Here is a 19,717-nt window from a genome sequence, read left to right as displayed (position 1 = left end):
GTGCACTAACCCCTGTGCTAGCCGACAAACTACCGCCTGCTCAAGAGGAGACTGTAGTGGCTAGCGCGGCCGGCAAATTAGCGGGCGTTAAACCCCTAACGTGGCTTCGTAAAAGGAGCCCTAAGGTTTTGGTCTAACCTTGGGTTTTTTTCTATTTGTTTGTTCAATTTGTAAATCGTTTTTCCATGAAGATGCTCAGGGCAAACGATAACAATTAATCTGATCTAATCTGCAATTTGTGGCTCGCTCTGTACCTAAAGAGGATCAAGGCGATTTACACTATTAAGAACCCATGAAGATCATGGGGATAGTACAGAGAACATTGGGAACAGAAGAATAAAGACCAAAAGTAACTCTATGCTAAGAACTTAGTTGCATTCTGTGTTGCGACAAATCAGTGACTTGGATCTCATCTACAGCATGTTCATTAATCATATTATGCAAGGTTCTAGAAATCTCATACAGCATGTTCCTTATCGCATTGTACAGGGTTCTAGAACAGTGGTTCCCAACCCTGTCCTGGAGGACCACCAGCCAGTCAGGTTTTCAGGATAGCCCTAATGAATATGCATGGATCAGATTTGCATGCCTGTCACCTCCATTATATGCAAATCTCTCTCATGCATATTCATTAGGGTTATCCTGAAAACCCGACTGGCTGGTTGGGAACCACTGTTCTAGAATTCACTTTGGTCTAGGACAGGGGTAGGCATTTCCGGTCCTCGAGAGCCGGAGCCAGGTCAGGTTTTCAGGATATCCACCATGAAAAAGTATGAGATGGATTTGCACGCACTGCCTCCTTGAGATGCAAATCTATCTCATGCATATTTACTGTGGAGATCCTGAAAACCTGACCTGGCTCCGGCTCTCGAGGACCGGAATTGCCTACCCCTGGCCTAGGAGAAAGCTGGAAGCTTGATAAAGGCGTCACAGTCTAATTGGACAGAGGGAAATAAATGACATAGTGCATGAGCTCCTTTCAACCTCTTTCTACAAACTCTTAATCTATTGCTTGGGGACTGAAGAAAGATAATGGCTCCAGCTGTGATACAGAATTTATGTCAAGGGGCCTATTACATTATGGGGTCCTTTTACTAAGGCGCGCTAACTAATTAAGTGCATGCGCTAAATCGGTTAGTGCGCCTTAGTTAGGTTTCCTATTATTTTTACAAATTTAAGTGGCAGATCCTCATTGGCTCCACATTCTGACGGCCCTCGCTAAAGCACGTGCTGAAAAAGGGACAGAATCTACCTGTCTCTGCAAGGGTGAAGGTGAAAAGGTGTACCATATCCTCGGCATTGTAGACCGCCACCTTCCGTTCACCACAGTCCAGGTAGACACCAACCTTCCTTAGGCAGTTCTCCAGAGACAGCTGTATCGGCGGACTGGTCATGGCCGAGTACTCATTCCCATTCCTCAGACGAAGTGTCCAGTACCCATTCTCAGGGCATAGCTTAACTTTCACCTTCCTGTCCACCGATTCCGCAGCCACCCCAAGGTCCCATTTGATTTTGTTGCCCACCCACACCTCCCAGTAATGGCGCCCACTCTCAAAGGTCTCAGCGGCCAGAACATTGACACACTGCAGGAAACGCTTGGAGTTCTTGGGGACACTCTGGGGTATATCAGTTTCTGTCACCTCCGTGAGGTCCTGAGAGAAGACAAGGTTAGGATGGGCTGATTCTGGGTCAAAGGTCAATAAGCTTGGAGCTGAAAAAGAAAAAAAGAACCGAGTTGAAGACCTGTTGTCAAAATATTTCCTCTGAATTCAGAACATGGGGATCTTTCCATTGACTGTAGTGTGCACCAAGATAAACAGGATGAGTGGGGTATCCTGCCTACAAATTCATTTTTCATTCATATTAAAAGTCCCTTAAAAAACAAACAAACACATATGATGCAAATTTATCACAACTCATATTACATCATCTAATTTGAGGTAAGACTTTTATAGGTATGTTTACTGTGCATCGGGCGTATTCTATAACACTGCTCATAAATTCTAAGAATGATCATGATTTGGCCATGCTACTCTCCTGGTCATGCCCCCTTTTCAGATTCGTGCCCTTGAACTGACACACAGCACTTTATAGTAACATAGTAACATAGTAGATGACGGCAGATAAAGACCCGAATGGTCCATCCAGTCTGCCCAACCTGATTCAATTTAAATTTTTTAATTTTTTCTTCTTAGCTATTTCTGGGCAAGAATCCAAAACTTTACCCTGTACTATGCTTGGGTTCCAACTGCCGAAATCTCTGTTAAGACTTACTCCAGCCCATCTACACCCTCCCAGCCATTGAAGCCCTCCCCAGCCCATCCTCCACCAAACGGCCATATACCGACACAGACCGTGCAAGTCTGCCCAGTACTGGCCTTAGTTCAATATTTAATATTATTTTCTGATTCTAAATCCTTTGTGTTCATCCCACGCTTCTTTGAACTCAGTCACAGTTTTCCTCTCCATTACCTCTCTCAGAAGCGCATTCCAGGCATCCACTACCCTCTCCGTAAAGTAGAATTTCCTAACATTGCCCCTGAATCTACCACCCCTCAACCTCAAATTATGTCCTCTGGTTTTACCATTTTCCTTTCTCTGGAAAAGATTTTGTTCTACGTTAATACCCTTCAAGTATTTGAACGTCTGAATCATATCTCCCCTGTCTCTCCTTTCCTCTAGGGTATACATATTCAGGGCTTCCAGTCTCTCCTTATACGTCTTCTGGCGCAAGCCTCCTATCATTTTCGTCGCCCTCCTCTGGACCGCCTCAAGTCTTCTTAACGTCCTTCGCCAGATACAGTGTCCAAAATTGAACACAATACTCCAAGTGGGCAAGTGGGGCCTTACCAATGACCTGTACAGGGGCATCAACACCTTCTTCCTTCTAATGACTACGCCTCTCTTTATACAGCCCAGCATCCTTCTGGCAGCAGCCACTGCCTTGTCACACTGTTTTTTCACCTTTAGATCTTCGGACACTATCACCCCAAGGTCCCTCTCTCCGTCCGTGCATATCAGCTTCTCTCCTCCCAGCATATACGGTTCCTTCCTATTATTAGTCCCCAAATGCATTACTCTGCATTTCTTTGCATTGAATTTTAGTTGCCAGGCATTAGACCATTCCTCTAACTTTTGCAGATCCTTTTTCATGTTTTCCACTCCCTCTTCAGTGTCTACTCTGTTACAAATCTTGGTATCATCTGCAAAAAGGCACACTTTTCCTTCTAACTCTTCAGCAATGTCACTCACTGGGATTGGCCCCAGCACCGATCCCTGAGGGACTCCACTACTCACCTTTCCTTCCTTCGATGATGGCAGATAAAGGCCAAATGGCCCACCCAGTCTGCCCATCCGCAGTAATCATTATCTCTTCCTCTTTCTAAGCGATCCCATGTACCAATCCCAGGCTTTCTTGAATTCAGACACAGTCTCTTTCAGGAGACTGTTCTATGCATCTACCACCCTCTCTGTAAAAAAGTATTTCCTTAGATTACTCCTGAGTCTATCACCTCTTAACTTCATCCTATGCCCTCTCATTCCAGAGCTTCCTTTCAAATGAGAGAGGCTTGACTCGTGCGCATTTACACCATGTAGGTATTTAAACATCTGTCATATCTTCCCTTTCTCACCTTTCCTCCAAAGTACACATATTGAGATCTTTAAGTCTGTCCCCAAATGCCTTATGATAAAGGCCACACACCATTTTAATAGCCTTCCTCTGCCCCAACTCCATCCTTTTTATATCTTTTTGAAGGTGCGGCCTCCAGAATGGTACACAATATTCTAAATGAGGTCTCACCAGGAGATTAAGAATGATCCAGAACACCGCTGTCCGCCTCATATTTAACCTGAAAAAATGGGACCATATCACCCCTTTCTACCACAAACTCCACTGGCTCCCACTAGAATCCAGAATCACATTCAAATTCGCCTGTTTTTGCTACAAAACAATATTTGGTTTATCCCCAAGCTACATCACCCCTCACTTCACCCTTAACCACAACTATAAGAACTCCCGAAAAATTCAACTCTTCTCCTTCCCCTCCCTAAAACTATGCCTCAAAAAAATTCCTCAACAAAACCTACGCCTTTCAAGCCGCCAAACTAAACCCTTGGCTAGCCCAAATGGTCCTCAAGGCCTACAACTACCTCGACTTTAGAAAATTACTCAAAACTCACCTATTCCAAGACCAAGACCCTTAATGCCCCTTCAACCCTCCCCCCGCTCTGATCTACTCCCCTCCTCCATCTCCTCCTCTCCCCCCAACTTCTCTCCTTGCTGTTCGCAACTCTATGATTCAATTCGATTTGTAACTACTCTCGCTTTGCTGTCTGCAACTCTATGTTCAATTTGATATGTAACCACTTGTAATCTCTGTCTAACTAATGTGAACCGCCTAGAACTCTTCGGGGTATGGCGGTATACAAAAATAAAGTTATTATTATTATTATTATACAGGGGCATCAATACCTCCTTTTTCCTACTGGCTATACCTCTTCCTATGCACCCTAGCATCCTTCAAGCTTTCGCCGTCACCTTTTCAACCTGTTTGGCCATTTTAATATCATCACAAACAATCAAACCCAAGTCCTGCTCTTCTGTCATACACACAAGTTCTTCACCTCCTAAACTGTACTGTTCCTTTGGGTTTTTGCAGCCCAAATGCATGACCTTGCATTTCTTAGCATTAAATTTTAGCTGCCAAATTTCAGACCATTCTTCAAGCTTCGCTAGGTGTTCCTTCATATTATTCACACCATCCGGGATGTCTATTCTCTTGCAGATTTTGGTATCATCCGCAAAGAGGCAAATCTTACCTGACAGCCCTTCAGGAATATCGCTTATAAAAACGTTATAAAGAACAGGCCCAAGAACAGAACTTTGAGGCACACCACTGGTATATCCCCTTCCTCAGAGGGATCTCCACTGACTACTACCCTCTGTTATCTTCCACTCAACCAATTTCTGACCCAGCCCGTCACTTTGGCACCCATCCTGAGGGCACTCAGCTTATTTATTTGGAACATGGTCAAAGGCTTTTCTAAAATCTAAATATACCACATTTAGCGCACATCCTCTATCCAATTCTCTGGTCACCCAGTCAAAGAAATTGATCAGATTTGTCTGACAAGACCTACCTCTAGTGCAGGGGTGTCCAATGTCGGTCCTCGAGGGCCGCAGTCCAGTCGGATTTTCAGGATTTCCCCAATGAATATGCATGAGATCTATTTGCATGCACTGCTTTCAATGCATATTCATTGGGGAAATCCTGAAAACCCGACTGGACTGCGGCCCTCGAGGACCGACATTGGACACCCCTGCTCTAGTGAATCCATGTTGCCACCAGTCCTGTAATCCATAGGATTCCAGAAACTTCACCATTCTCTGTTTTAAAAGCGTTTCCATTAATTTACCACAGAAGATAGACTTACCGGCCTGTAATTCCCTACTTCTTCCTTACTTCCACTTTTGTGTAGAGAGACCACGTCTGCCTTTTTCCAACCCTCCGGTTCCACTCCTGACTCTAGAGAAGCATTGAAAAGATCAGTGAGCGGAGCCACCAGAACTTCCCTAAGTACCTTCAGCACCCTCGGATGTATACCATCCAGCCCTATTGCATTGTCTACCTTTAATTTAGCTAGCTCCTCACAAACACAACCCTCTGAAAATCAATCAGGGTCTACCACTACTCCATCCCTATTTGTGTTTGTCTTATGAGGTCCTGCCCCCAGTGCTTCAGCCGTGAACACAGAATAGAAATATTTATTAAGCAATTCAGCCTTTTGTTTATCAACTTCTATATAGACTGCATCTACCAAAATGTGCGTGTAACTTTTAATTACTGCCAATTTGTTTCAATTGCAATGTGTTAATGTCCAATTATCAGCACTAATTAGGCTTGTTAATCAATTTGTGCATGCAAATCGGCTGGTCTCACTGATTTGCACACACAACGTAAGGCACCATATCCAGAATTTGAAGGTATCTGAATAACTTATCTGGACATCATAGGGCAGCTTTCTATCTTATATCTGCTGTGTTATCCAGTATGGAGACTGAATATGGCCACTACCCAGATAAATTCTGAAACCACCTTGGCTCTGTTGCTCTGACCAGCACTATCTGCCTAGCACAGAAGTGGTCTCGAAGAGTATGCAGAGGCATTGTCCACATAGTGCCTCTGAAAATCCTTGTCTGTAGCACTAATCTGGATTGCAGGTACTGTTATCTAGATAAGGGCTTTTAAATATTGACCCATTGGTTTCTAGTGGGAGATTCTGAGTCACTCCTGCCACTTCTGATACATTTATAAACCTCCTAGAGCAGGGTGTCAAACTCAAATCACACAAGGGGCTGAAATCTAAAACACGGGCTAAGTCATGGGCCGGATTTTTTATTAAGATACTTACCTCCTCCTTTGCTGACACACAGCGTGGACCCCAGCGCCAGCAACGACTCTCACAGGACTTCTGTGAGTGTCAGATTAATCGCCGCCAAAACACATGCTACGCGTCAGCAAAGGAGGGGTTTAGTCTTAGTAGAAGTAAAGGGATACAACCTCTCCAACTCCACGCCAGCTACAAAATAAATAAAAAAGACTTTTCCTCTCTTTTAGGTCCTAGTTCATGATTGCTGTCTAACACCAGCTCTGGCAGGATACACATTTCAAATTTGACATATTGTAATCACAAAATAGAAAATAAAATGATTTTTTTCTACCTTTTATTGTCTGGTTATTTTGCTTTTGGTCCCAGTTTCTCTTTCTGATTTTGTCTATCTTCTAATTCTCTTTCCAGTGACTGCTGTCCATTTTTTTTCTCCTCTTCTCTCTTACTCCAGTCCCTGTCTCCAACATATTGATTTTTCCCTTTCAACTTTTCTTATTTTTTCTTTTCTGCCTCTGTCCACTCAGATCTCGCCCTCTTTCTTATCCTTCTCGTTAAATTTTCAGCTACCTATCAATTTTCCATCTTCTCTTAATCTCTAGCTTTCCCATTTCCCATCTCACTCCTTTCCCAGTCTTCTATTTCCTTCTATCTCTCCTCCTCTTTGTCCAACATTTTGCTCCCTCTCTTTTCTGTTGTTCTTCTTCTCTCTCCCCTTGATGCTAAACAATGAGATGGAAGGAATAAAAAGAGAGATGCTGCAACTCTCTCTTCTTCCATCCTGTGACAAACGGACGTCTTTCCCAAGGTTTGCCACAGGGAAATTAAGGAAAGTATATAAACCCCAGTGCAGAAGGGCTGACTAGGTCAGTGCCCAGGACAATAAATTAGCTGACTACCTGGTGAGTGACAATGAAATGGAAATAGAACAGGAAGGCTTAGACTTACCTGAAGCAGTCCCAAAGCCAGGCAGGAAGAAGCTGCCTTGCTATTGTCCATTGCCTGTAAGGCAGAAAGCTCACAAGCAGTTTTCCCTCAGAGAAACGGCATGGGCTGAGGAAGGAATTCCCTTCCCCCATCCAAAGCCAAGGGGGAGTGGTTCTTCCCCTCAGCTTAAAGCCAGGCTCGTTAGAGAGCAGAGGGAGGAAGGAGGAGAAGCAGAACGAGGCTTGGCAGTAGAGCAGAGGCAGGACGGGGCTGAGCAGTTCCTCAGCACTGACTGGGAAATGACTGAGGAACAGGCTGGTAATTTGGCCACTGAATTCCTTCCCCCAGAACCCATGGTGTTGGAGGAAAGTGGGGCTATACAGGAAAGCTGGCCAGAGGAGATGGAGAGCTGAATATCCTGAAAAGGTCTGTGAACAGAGGTCTTGTTTAGGCTGTATTTTGCTGTTTGCTCTTTGAGCTAATGACTGTGGGAGTTACTAGGGAAATAATCCTGTACTGCAATTTCACATGCTGTTTTGCTGAAGTGTGGAAAGGATACAGTAATCTCCTCTGCAGGGTATGTGCACAGCTGAACCAAACGCCAGGTTGTAATGCTGGCTAGTTTTAAAGCCCAGAATTTCCTGACTTCCACACTCCGTGAAAGTGCCCAGCTGTAAAGAAATTGCCATAGCAACTAACTAATTCAATTAGTCTGCCTGCCTCGTAGGAAGAGTGAGGTTAACCCTCTCAGGGAAAAGCCTGCTCGGGACTAGGGAGAAAGTCCAGCCCAGCTGGAGAGATTAAGAGCACTGTAGGAAAGCACAGAATATTTCTCAATCATGAACAAGAATGTCTCTCCTGTAAAGCTACAATGGAGAGTTATTGGTGCTAACTGTTTCACCTCCTAGCCTCATGGCACATTAAGGACTGTATGTGTTTTACCAATCAAGTCCAGAGCTGCTTGCTTGGTGACCAGGAGTGAAATGAACTTTTTCTGTTGTTTTTGTATGATGTTCATGCTACCAGGAAAACCTGGAGCGGCACAGTAATTCTATGGCCGGTGGCCGAATAAAAGCTTATGTTTTCACCAAGGCCATTCTGACAAAGTGTGATTTTTTTCAAAACCCTTGGAGAATAAGCTTAGTGGTGCATTTGCCAGCGACTACCAACTTGAAAGGTGACCCTAATTCTAAAGGGACCATGCCAGTAACAAGCTTCATGTCACTACCCGACGGCTCAAGGTGTTCTCGGAGAGCGTGGGTGTGACAATCCCCAGGCCTAACATTTCTCCCTCTCTTCCATCTCCAGATCCAACTTCTCTCCCTTTCTCTTCCCAACGGCCCCATCCCATCTCTCCCCCTGTCTGCCTGTCTCCCTCCCTCAGGTCCACCATTTCTCCCTTTCTCTTCCCAATGGTTCTCCTTTCAAGTATCTTTTTCCCTCTTCCTTCACATTACTGCAGGTCCAACCTCTCTCCCTTCATCTCGCTCTCCTCACAGCCCAGCTTGCTTTTCCCTCTAGCATCGATCCCTCTCTCCTCACAGCCCAGCTTGCCTTTCCCTCCAGCGCTGGTCCCTCTCTCCTCACAGCCCGGCGTCTTTCCCTCCGGCGCCGGTCCGATGTTGCCACCAAGCCGAGGAATCTGCCGGCCTCAGCGATTCGGCAGTGTTGTATGTGGCTCCCCCTCCTGCTTTTCGCCTGCTGCGGTCTGTCTCCAATGATATGCAATTTCCTGTTTCTGCCTGGGTGGAAAGGCAGACGGAAGGCAGGAAAGGGAGCCATGGACAACACTGCCGAAGCCGGCAGACTTTCCGGCGTGATGGCGACGTTGAACCAGCGTGGGAGGGAGGACACGGGCTCTGAGAAGGTGAAGTTTGGGAGCATTGCCGAGGGCCAAATAAAAAGGCCAGGCAGGCATGTTAAGAACCCCATCAAAAATATATATCTACCCCTCCAAAAATCCTAAACATATCAAAACTTTTAAATATATATATATTTACCTTCATGTACATAAGCGTTAGAAATAATTTTTAATTTCTTTTTTTGGAATGCGCATAGCGAGTGCGGGAATCTTTATGACAACAATGCTTTGCGGTAGGCGCATTCGGAGCCCGCTAATGACATCCGTGATTAAATCACGCCCCATTCTACGCAGTGAAGTTCTAAAGAGCTAGCGCATGCGCTATGAGCTTCAAAACCAACAAGGATACAGTGTGCACGTGCGCCGATCGATGTTTCAGCGCTAATAGCGGCGTGTTTACGATTGGATCATTTGCATGGACAAGCTTTACTGAATCGATTGGCTACAATGACTCGGAAACGGATAGGAGACGAATAGGATAGATTTGGGGACTTTAGTGAATCCTGCCCAATGTCCTATGTAACAGCAACCTCTGAATGTTAAAAGGGATGGCATTCAACCATCAAATGCACTTAAACATTACAAAGAGTCATTAAGCTTCAAAGCAAACTCTTCGTACCCTGAAGAACATGATCTCAGGGGAAGTTATCTTACATTTGTCTGGACAGCTGAAATATTGGGCTTGCAGGAGACTGCTGGGTGGGGGTGGGGGGGGGGCAGGGTTGGATTTTCCTATAGGCTAACTAGGCTTCAGCCTAGGGCCTCAAGATCAAGAGGGGCCTACATTCAAATTGTTAGCAAAATTAAAATTACACTATTCTAAAAACAGTGAACACTAAAACACTGAACCGAAAATAAGGAGAAATTCTACGCTTCGGGATCGGAACGGGCTCCGGCCGCAACGGGGCGCTGACTCGGCTTCTCCCTTTCTTTTTCTCGCCCTGGTAGGAGGATCGGGGAGGGAAAGACGTCAGTCCGGAAACAGCTGGGCAAAGCCCAGCCCCGCGGGGAGAGAGGCATAACGTGGATCCGTCAGGACAGGGCGACCCAGCCTGGGGGGGTTTCAGTGGAAGGGGGATGGGAGGCAGGCAGGCTGGCATCGGAGGAGGGGGGGTGGGGGGATTTAATGGAAGGCAGGCAGGCAGGATGGCATGGGGGGTGTTCAATGGAAGGGGGATGGGAGGCAGGCGGGCATCGGAGGGGGGGTGAGGTGAGGAAGGACACACTGGGGGCACTATGGACATAGAAAGGGGCAATGTTGTGTGTTATGTTTGATTAGTTATTGTTACAAGTACTATATATGGTGCTGAGAATAAATGTCCAAATAAGTGTTCTCGACTTTTTTTTTATTTATTATCCGTGTCACATTTTTTATAAAGGTTAGTACCAATAACAACATGTTTCATTTAACATATTGATATATATCACAGTAATGATGTATTTTATTATCTCTCATGTAATTTACAAACTTAAAAATGGGAGGTGAAAGGGCCTCATAAGTGGAATAGCCTAGGGCCTCTTTTCATCTAAATCCGGCCCTGGGGGGGGGGGGGGAGTCATCGCTTTTAAAAATTTCATAGCATGTGTTTGCACTGTGGTGTCATACGAACCTGGATGGATGGATTTTAACATTCTTTTCCATATCTTATACTGTAGAGGCCCTGAGTATTTCTCACTGTGCAGCTCTAGGTTATTCAACGGCTGGGTTTCCACACGCTTTATCTGTCTGGAAGACACAAACATCCAAACTGAGCAGTGTTCCAAATGGAAACAGAAAGCAATTAAGCTGCAGGTGAGGCGATAAAACTTATTTATTAACCACATAGTCTTATGGTCAAATACAGAGAGATGTGAGAAAGAGAACGAGAGAAAATAAATACATCTGGCAAAATAACCTCCATATTCGTTCAGGACGTTTCCAAACACTAATGCCTGCACGTTTCAGGTTACATTGGGTCAAGAATTTCACAATTTTGGGGGGAGCCAACGAACATGCCTGCAGCTTGCGCACTTGCTCACAGGTCACTAGGTCGACAATAGAAGGTAGACAATGTCCCTGGAAGCAGTAAATGCAGAACTGGCCAGGTTGTGGGGGAAGCTGGAATTCTGTATAAGAGCTGAAGCATTCTAGGTGGTTCAGTCCACATGAAAGAATTAAAGCAGAGTGGAAAGGGGAAAGAAATAGAGAAGCCAAATAATAAAAAGAAAAAAGACTCAATAATTTAAAGCCAAAACAAAATCTGATTTACTTAAACAATGTTGAAATACTCCCTCACTACCACCTACAGTGTTACCTTCCATGAAATCCCTAATTATATTATTTTGGCATTCCATATTACACAGGGCATGCAAAGTATAGACTAATCAATCAATCTACCAATCTATCTAGCATTAATTCAAGTTTATATTAATCTTTTTTTCTTCCACAAATCTTGACTTTTATATCAATAATTTTTTAACACTTGATATATTTTATACAATCATTTTTTACGGTGAAAAGACCTCAGTGGCTACACCTGAACAAACAAATTTCAGTTCAGTTCAGGTTTCATGTAGCTAGCCTCCTCATTGGTCAACCCTCCACTTTCTACCGTATCTAATTTTTCTTTTTAGTATATAAGAACATAAGAATTGCCGCTGCTGGGTCAGACCAGAGGTCCATCGTGCCCAGCCGTCCACTCCCGCGGCGGCCCTTAGGTCAAAGACTAGTGCCCTAACTGAGACTAGCCTTACCTGCATACATTCTGGTTCAGCATGAACTTGTCCAACTTTGTCTTAAATCCCTGGAGGGTGTTTTCCCCTACAGCAGCCTCCAGAAGAGCGTTCCAGTTTTCCACCACTCTCTGGGTGAAGAAGAACTTCCTCACATTTGTACGGAATCTATCCCCTTTCAATTTTAGAGAGTGCCCTCTCGTTCTCCCTACCTTGGAGAGGGCGAACAACCTGTCTTTGTCTACTAAGTCTATTCCCTTCATTATCTTGAGTGTTTCGATCATGTCCCCTCTCCGGTCTCCTCTTTTCAAGGATGAAGAGGCCCAGTTTCTCTAATCTCTCACTGTACGACAAGTCCTCCAGCCCCTTAACCATTTTAGTCGCTCTTCTCCAGACCCTTTCGAGTAGTACCGTGTCTTTCTTCATGTACGGCGACCAGTGCTGGATGCAGTATTCCAGGTGGGGGCGTACCATGGCCCGGTACAGCGGCATGATAACCTTCTACGATCTGTTTGTGATCCCCTTCTTAATCATTCCTGGCATTCTGTTCGCCCTTTCTGCCGCCACCCGGCATTGCGCGGAAGGCTTCATTGACTTGTCGAGCACTTATCTTATGTTCACAGCTGCTCAGTACTTCAATAACAAATGGTGAGCATTTGCTTACATATACGCATTATTGGAGCACCGAGCAGCTCTGAAACATAAGATAAGTGTAATTATCATTCTAGTAATTATCAAACTATATAACAGGTCCTTAGCTCAGGAGCAGTCACCTAGTTTTCCACTTAGCCAGTACAAGCCAGATTACAATCACAAGCCTCCCCTTATACTAAACCGCGATAGCGATTATTAGTACAGGGAGCTACGCTGAAAGCTCCGTGCTGCTCCCAACGCTCACAGGAACTCTATGAGCTTCGGGAGCAGCGCAGAGCATACAGCGCAGCTCCCTGCGCTAATAACCGCTATCGCGGTTTAGTAAAAGGGAGGGGAAGTTAATCAAAGGATAATCATCCCATGAATTGAAAACAAATGAAAAGATATCTTTCCCTACTGAACCTGAGGTTTAGGGGTAAAGTCTCAAAAGGTCGCCAAAATTTAGGTAGCAGGATGGTGTGTGCCAATTGTAAATTCTACGACAGCAGCTATGCTTGCAAATGCCATTACAGAATACTAGAGTAAGCTTGCGTCTACACATCTAGCTTTAGGCATTAGCAATGGTTCATAGACAACACTGCGAAAGACAAAGGCACGCGCCGACAACTGAGCGCAAGTCGGAGGCGCGCACCGAAGAAAATTACTGTTTTTAGGGGCTCTGACGGGGGGTTTTGTTGGGGAGCCCCCCCAGTTTACTTAATAGAGATCGCGCCGGCGTTGTGGGGGGTTTGGGGGGTTGTAACCCCCCACATTTTACTGTAAACTTAACTTCTTCCCTAAAAACAGGGAAAAAGTTAAGTTTTCAGTAAAATGTGGGGGGTTACAACCCCCCAAACCCCCCACAACGCCCCCACAATGCGGCGCGATCTCTATTAAGTAAAGTTGGGTGTTCCCCCCCACGCCCCCCTGTCGGAGCCCTAAAAACAGTAATTTTCTGTGGCGCGCACCTCCGCACTGCGCTCAATTGTCTGTGCGCGCCTTTGTCCCGGCGTGCTTTTGACCTGACACCTTAGCAATTATGCAAGCTCAATGGCTCCTTCAAATACCAAGGCCTTAATGTGGGCGGTTAGGTACATAGATGATAGTTTTCTATACCTCTCCCCCACCTTAAGTGCCTCATGTGCCCCTGACCCACCCAAGCTCCTCCCGGAATTTGAGCATGCAACTTATATAATAATGACTAAAGGCAGTTGCACACCTAACTGCTGATTGGGGCCAATTAGGTACCAATTAACGCAGCCAATTATTGAGGTTACATATGAAAACTGACTCTATTTTTTAACAGCCCAACCTACTGGAACAACCAGCTAACTCAAGCCACCTCAGCCAGATACAGGAGAACCCACACGCTATGTACACACCCGCCAACCAAAAATGTCAAACGAAGAAAACTATGTGACAACCTAATGGCCACCAGAGCAGCAAAACTAGACAGACAACTCACCAATCTGCTGTCTTCGACCACAGACTACAAAACCTTCAAAAATGAAACAAAAACCCTACTCTTCAACACGACCAGATCCTGAGCTTCACCTACGTACTATACTATCTACTCCTTATCAAATTTAAAATGTTCAAATTACCCAGCACATATTACCTAATTGCACGACAATTCTTATGTAATGCGCCTATATATCTTGTAACTTCATGACAACTCGTATACAATCCACCTTGAACTGCAAGGTAATGGCGGAATAGAAATCACTAATGTAATGTAACTTATGCATGCAAATTTGAACTCTGGTCAAAAATTTGAACACGTAAGCTTATAAACGGAGAGGTTTACTGTATACACATGGAGTGATGGTGCTAAATAAAGCAGCTGCCTTTTAAACTGTAGTTTTCTCCTCAGGTTTTTTTTTTTTAATTTCTCTCAGGTACACTGGTGAACACTTTGTGACATCATGCTTAGCTTTGTAAAAACTGTTTTTCTTGGGTAAGAATCTGTCAACATACGGTCTCTAGAAATATACTCTCTTCACTCCTCAGTGTCTCCACTCTGCGTGGGAGTTTTGGTCTACTTCCATTTTATTTTTTTGGTTCTAAAGTCTTCCGAGCCAGCAATAAACACTTCAGGATGAAGCGTATAATCTGTCAAACATCTCCACACAGCAGCAGAAACCAATGGAGCAAGAAATAAGCAGTCACCCAGACGACTGGGAACAGCACGCATGCAATAAGAGGAAGAAATAATCTACCACAAATAAAAGGGAGGGGAGCGGAGCTCTGATTTTAGTTCCAGTCACGCACCTGGTCTTTAGATCCTCCACCTGCAGCAAAAGAAGACAAACAATTAATGTAAATGTGAAATGATGGAAAAAGATTTGTTCTTCTTTATTCAGCTTTAGAAATCATGGGGGAGGGGCATCGACTATGACTTTGCCTGATACTTTCTCGATATTACTGTCTGAGGTAGCGTGAGTGTTTGAGTCCTAAGCCTCTAGGAGGCAGCTTTAAGAACAAAAACACCCTTTATTCAGAATAACAATGCAAATCACAGATCAACTGTCTTACCTTGCAGGCCAAATCAATAGCTGAGCAACAAACCTTCTCTACTCATATATAGTGCAAGTGTAGAGAGTTGCTTCTTCCTATTGTGGGCCTCGCTACCTTTCTTCAGCCCTAGGTTTCCACCTTACCTAGTGTTGCCAGGTTTTCCAACTGGAAAATCCGGACCCCCCCCCACTAGACCCGCCTCCAGGCCCGCTCTGGAACACCGTAATCCTGCCTCCAGCCCCTCCCTCCACTGCCTGCTCTTGTCGGGCGGAGAGGAGGCTTTTCAAAACCTGGACAAAGTGCCGGGTTTTGAAAAGCCATCCGGAGCCCCGGACATATCCGTGGAAATCCAAACGTCTGGTAACCCTAACCTTATCACACCCTTCTGGCTGAATTCCTCAGCCCTAGCCCAATTAAGCCCAGTAGGAGAATTTTTTAAGAAAGACCGGGGTTCTCTTATTCACTCCCTGAAGTTTAGCATTTTATCTATCTTATATTCCCCATAATTGACTTTTGCATTTTGACCTCTTCTTTATAGGAATCAGCATGTGCGCTCACAACACTGTTTTTCACGTCTTAAGAAAACCAACACTGATAAACAGTACCATAAAATGATCTCAGACAGAGCTTTTAATATATAAATCAATTTCACTTGATAAGACTGAAGCTCCTTGTGGTTTTTGCCTGTTGGATACTAAGCTTTGGCAGTCATGTGCCTTCCTTCCTGGCTCCAAAGAAATATACACAGCTGCGGGAAAGCAAAGTCAATCTTATCCAAAACAAGAGGGCAGATACATCGGACTGCTTGCATCTGCCAGTCCTGCTTTCACAGGAATCCTGATGATTCATTTGCTGTAGCAACCCAATGCTACCACCCTTTTGATCTGTCTTGGGATGCTTTTCTCTTTTTCTTTCTCGCTCATTCAGTCTGTAGGAGCCTCGCTGAAGAATCTCACCCAATAAAGTCAAAGGGAGACATTAAAGGCAATTCTATAACTGAGAGTGCAGTTATGATGAGCATCTTAATTGGTACAGGTTCACGATCCTTTATACGAAATGCACGGGATCAGAAACTTTTTGTATTTTTGGAATTTTTCAGTTTTTGGAACGAGGCGTCGCCAGTGGCTGGAGGGATTCCTATTTATTGCCTGCCAAGGGCCCGCATGCTTTTCTCTGCCGCATCCTACCTTGCTGACATCACTTTCTGTCTCGTCCCCAGCGGGAAATGACAAAGAGAGGCTTGCAGCAAATATAAATTGCTGCAGTCGCCAGAAACACCTCAGAGGTACATCAGTGTGAGGCAAGATGACCCCCCCCATCTCCTTTTACAAAACTGTAGCTTGGTTTTTAGCGCGGGCCTTGGCGGTAACAGCTCCGATGCTCATAGAATTCCTATGAGCGTCGGAGCTGTTACCACCACGGCCAGCGCTATAAACCAAGCTATGGTTTTATAAGGGGGGGGGTTAATTATTTAAAAAGCTTAACGGATGCCAACAAGCAGCAATTAGCACCTCATGACTGGCTTAAATTAAAATTAATTGGATGGTAGGTGTCTACCAGCATGCAGGCAAAGTTAGGACCGTGAGCATATTTCACATGTAGGCGCCTATGTTGGACTTAGGCGCCGATATTTAGGCCAGGAAAACCCCAGCATAAATAGGGTACGCCTAAGGATCAGACAAGTTCACTTTAGGCAGCATTAGCAAAGATTTTATAAATGGCGCCAAGACTGACGTGCTATGCGTTGTATTCCACAGTGCGCAGCACGGAGATGCCTAACTTAGGGCTCCTTTTATCAAGGCGCGCTATGGGGGTTAGCGCGTCGGACATGTCATCACACGCTAACCTCCGCGGCAGCCTAAAAGCCTAAAATCGTCAATGGAGGCGTTGGGTACTAGCGCGGTTGAATGCGCGGTATTCCGCGCATTAAACCGCTACCGCGCCTTTGTAAAAGGACCCCTTAAAGCACTAAGTTACAGAATGTTCCCAGGCTAAGGAAACTGCCTGCGTCAAAGCCATTTGCTACAGGATGGCTCGATCCTCTAGTTATGAAATTCCTCTACCAGGTCCTTGTCAACCCTCTCCTAATTGGGTTTTCAGAATTACCACAATGAATATGCATGAGAGAGAACTGCATAAAACTCCCCCTCATGAATAATCTGTGGATATCCTGAAAACTTGACTGGCTAGGTGTGCCTCCAGTCCTATGTCACTCTGTTAGTCCTATTTTCTCAAGACTATCCCCTCCCCCCCCTTTCACTAAACTGCGATAGCGGTTATTAGCACAGGGAGCTGTGCTGAATGCTCCGTGCATGCTCATAGGAACTCCATGAGCATCAGGAGCAGCGCAAAGCATTCAGTGCGGCTCCCTGCGCTAATAACTGCTATCATGGTTTAATAAAATGGGGGGGTCCTATTAAATCACCATCTAAACAACAGGAGAATAATCAACCAATTAATGTTTCAGCAATTTTGGAACTTTCGGATAGAGAGCTTGCATCTCCGGCAACATTGCTTCTTACTGTGGCTCTTGCCCCAGATAAAAACTGGTTGCTTAGATTGTTCTTTAGAAACAAAATGAAAGAATTTCTTGGACAAAATATATTAATGTTTCCAGACTTGGCACGGGAAACCCAGAGAAGAAGACGAGAGTTTCTTTTGTTGAAACCAGGAGTTATATCTCTTGGTGGGACTTTTTTTCTTCGACACCCTTGTAAATGTGTAATACAATACCATATGAAGAAATATGTATTCTTTGAACCATTCCAGTTGACAGCCTTTTTGGTAGGAACTCGGCTGGATGAAGGAAAATCAAAATCAAAGTGAAGTGCATTTGAATAATGATATCCTTCCTCAGCCAAGGGATCTTGTTTTCCTAATATTTAAATTGATAGTTGTTAGTATTTGTTACTAAGTCCGCCTTATCCTTCTTGGATCTAATTTTGAGGACTTGAGCTGAATTTAAGCTAAAAATTTTATTTTATTTTACTTGATTACCATGTATTTTACTTTTGAGTATTATTTTCCTGCTTTTCTTCAACTTTCTGTACAAGTGGATACTTGTACATGTAAAAATTTGATAAATAAATAATTAAAAAAAATAAAATAAAATGGGGGGGGGGTGTATATTTTTTTAGTACCAGCATGCATCAGGCGGGCCTTCAAAATACAGAATTAGACTTTACTGTTCTGAAACCTTCGGATTTAGCGGGTTTTCCTCCGATGGGCTCCAGAAGGATGCTGAGAGAGCTCACCTCCAGAAGAAACTCATCACCCATCTTGCTCCTAGCTTGATGGATAGATTCCATTGTCTTTTCCAGCTCCAAGATCCCCTCTTCCAGCTGCCGGACGTGTGCTTTCAGTTTCAACACAGCTTCATCTTCTTCTTTTCCTAGTTCGGCCAACGTGGCCCTCTCCTCTTCCTCAAGGATCTGATGCAAGCACTTGAACTCTACTCGAATCTTCTCCGCAAGCGCTTCAGAGGTTTTCTAAGCCAAAACACAGAAATCACAACTTAAAATCACATCGGAGGGGGCTGGAAAGGCATGGAAAAGGAGGGAAAACGCTTTCCTGCGACTACAACGGAGAAGGAAAAGAGCAGCATCATAGAATGGGCGTAAAAAAAAGATTAGTACAGAGCATTTATAGATTCTTTTTTCACACAAAGAACGTCTTAAACGTGGTTCTCTGGCTTTGTCCAAAAAAACACGTGGCCAATTCATCGTTGAGATGTCTTTTCTGCACAACTACCCGCAGATTCTTCAAACTTTCAAAACATAAAAGAACAAGAGGGCATTCGGAAAAGTTGAAAGGGGACAGATTCAAAACGAATGCTAGGAAGTTCTTCTTTACCCAACGTGTGGTGGACACCTGGAATGCGCTTCCAGAGGGCGTAATAGGGCAGAGTACGGTACTGGGGTTCAAGAAAGGATTGGACAATTTCCTGATGGAAAAGGGGATAGAGGGGTATAGATAGAGGATTACTGCACAGGTCCTGGACCTTTTGGTCCACCGCGTGAGTGGACTGCTGGGCGCGATGGACCTCAGGTCTGACCCAGCGGAGGCATTGCTTATGTTCTTATAATTTATATACCAATTGTGCCTGTAAATTTACCGAATACTGTCATCCATATGAATAAATATTTACATACCCCCAGATTCTATATAAGTTACCCAAAGTTAGGTAACGGGTACAGATGTGAGCGCAAAGTAGTTCTTTCCTTCAGTGTGTCTTTCCTATAATATTGTAGTTCGACCTTTTATTTCCTTTAGTACAAGTTTGTCTGTTTGGTTAATTATTCCCCCAAATATGTTTACTAACTTAATTGTTTTTATTGCTTCATGTCCACCGCCTAGAAGCCTGGTTAGGGGGTATAATAAATTTTAAAAATAAATTTGAAAACTTGAAACAATGACTAAGGGTTCCTTTTATCAAGGCGCGCTACGGGGGTTAGCGCGTCGGCCATTTCATCACGCGCTAACCCCCCGCGGCACACCCAAAAAACTAACGCCTCGTCAATGGAGGCGTTAGCGACTGGCGTGGCAGGCGGTGGAACGTGCGATGTTCCGCGCATTAACCGCCAAACCGCAGCTTGATAAAAGGAGCCCTGAATGATGTTAATTGGAAACAATTTGGAGCTACACACACATCTGCGCCTAAATTTTACAGTGTGCCAA

General features: G+C 44.5%; 1 protein-coding gene across 3 annotated transcripts in view; it reads right to left on the bottom strand.

Moving 5' to 3' along the window:
* Positions 1-840: 840 nt before the first annotated feature.
* The window catches only part of LOC117351922 (zinc-binding protein A33-like), a 34,944-nt gene continuing 16,067 nt past the window's right edge, over positions 841-19,717 (bottom strand). For 2 of the 3 annotated variants that reach the window (XM_033927816.1, XM_033927817.1), the window contains exons 4-7: positions 18,295-18,528; positions 14,795-14,814; positions 10,789-10,904; positions 841-1,711 (exon numbers count right to left, since the gene is read on the bottom strand). In XM_033927816.1, the coding sequence (XP_033783707.1) occupies positions 1,167-1,711; positions 10,789-10,904; positions 14,795-14,814; positions 18,295-18,528 (915 nt within the window). In that variant the 3' untranslated portion in view covers positions 841-1,166. Of the gene's footprint in view, positions 1,712-5,436; positions 5,529-10,788; positions 10,905-14,794; positions 14,815-18,294; positions 18,529-19,717 lie in introns of all 3 variants that reach the window. The other variant, XM_033927818.1, reaches the window with a different exon arrangement.

The sequence above is a fragment of the Geotrypetes seraphini genome, chromosome 18 (assembly GCF_902459505.1).
Source record: "Geotrypetes seraphini chromosome 18, aGeoSer1.1, whole genome shotgun sequence".
Lineage (NCBI taxonomy): Eukaryota > Metazoa > Chordata > Amphibia > Gymnophiona > Dermophiidae > Geotrypetes > Geotrypetes seraphini.
The sequence above is the reverse complement of the archived record's forward strand: the minus strand, read 5'-3'. Positions and strand labels throughout refer to the sequence as shown.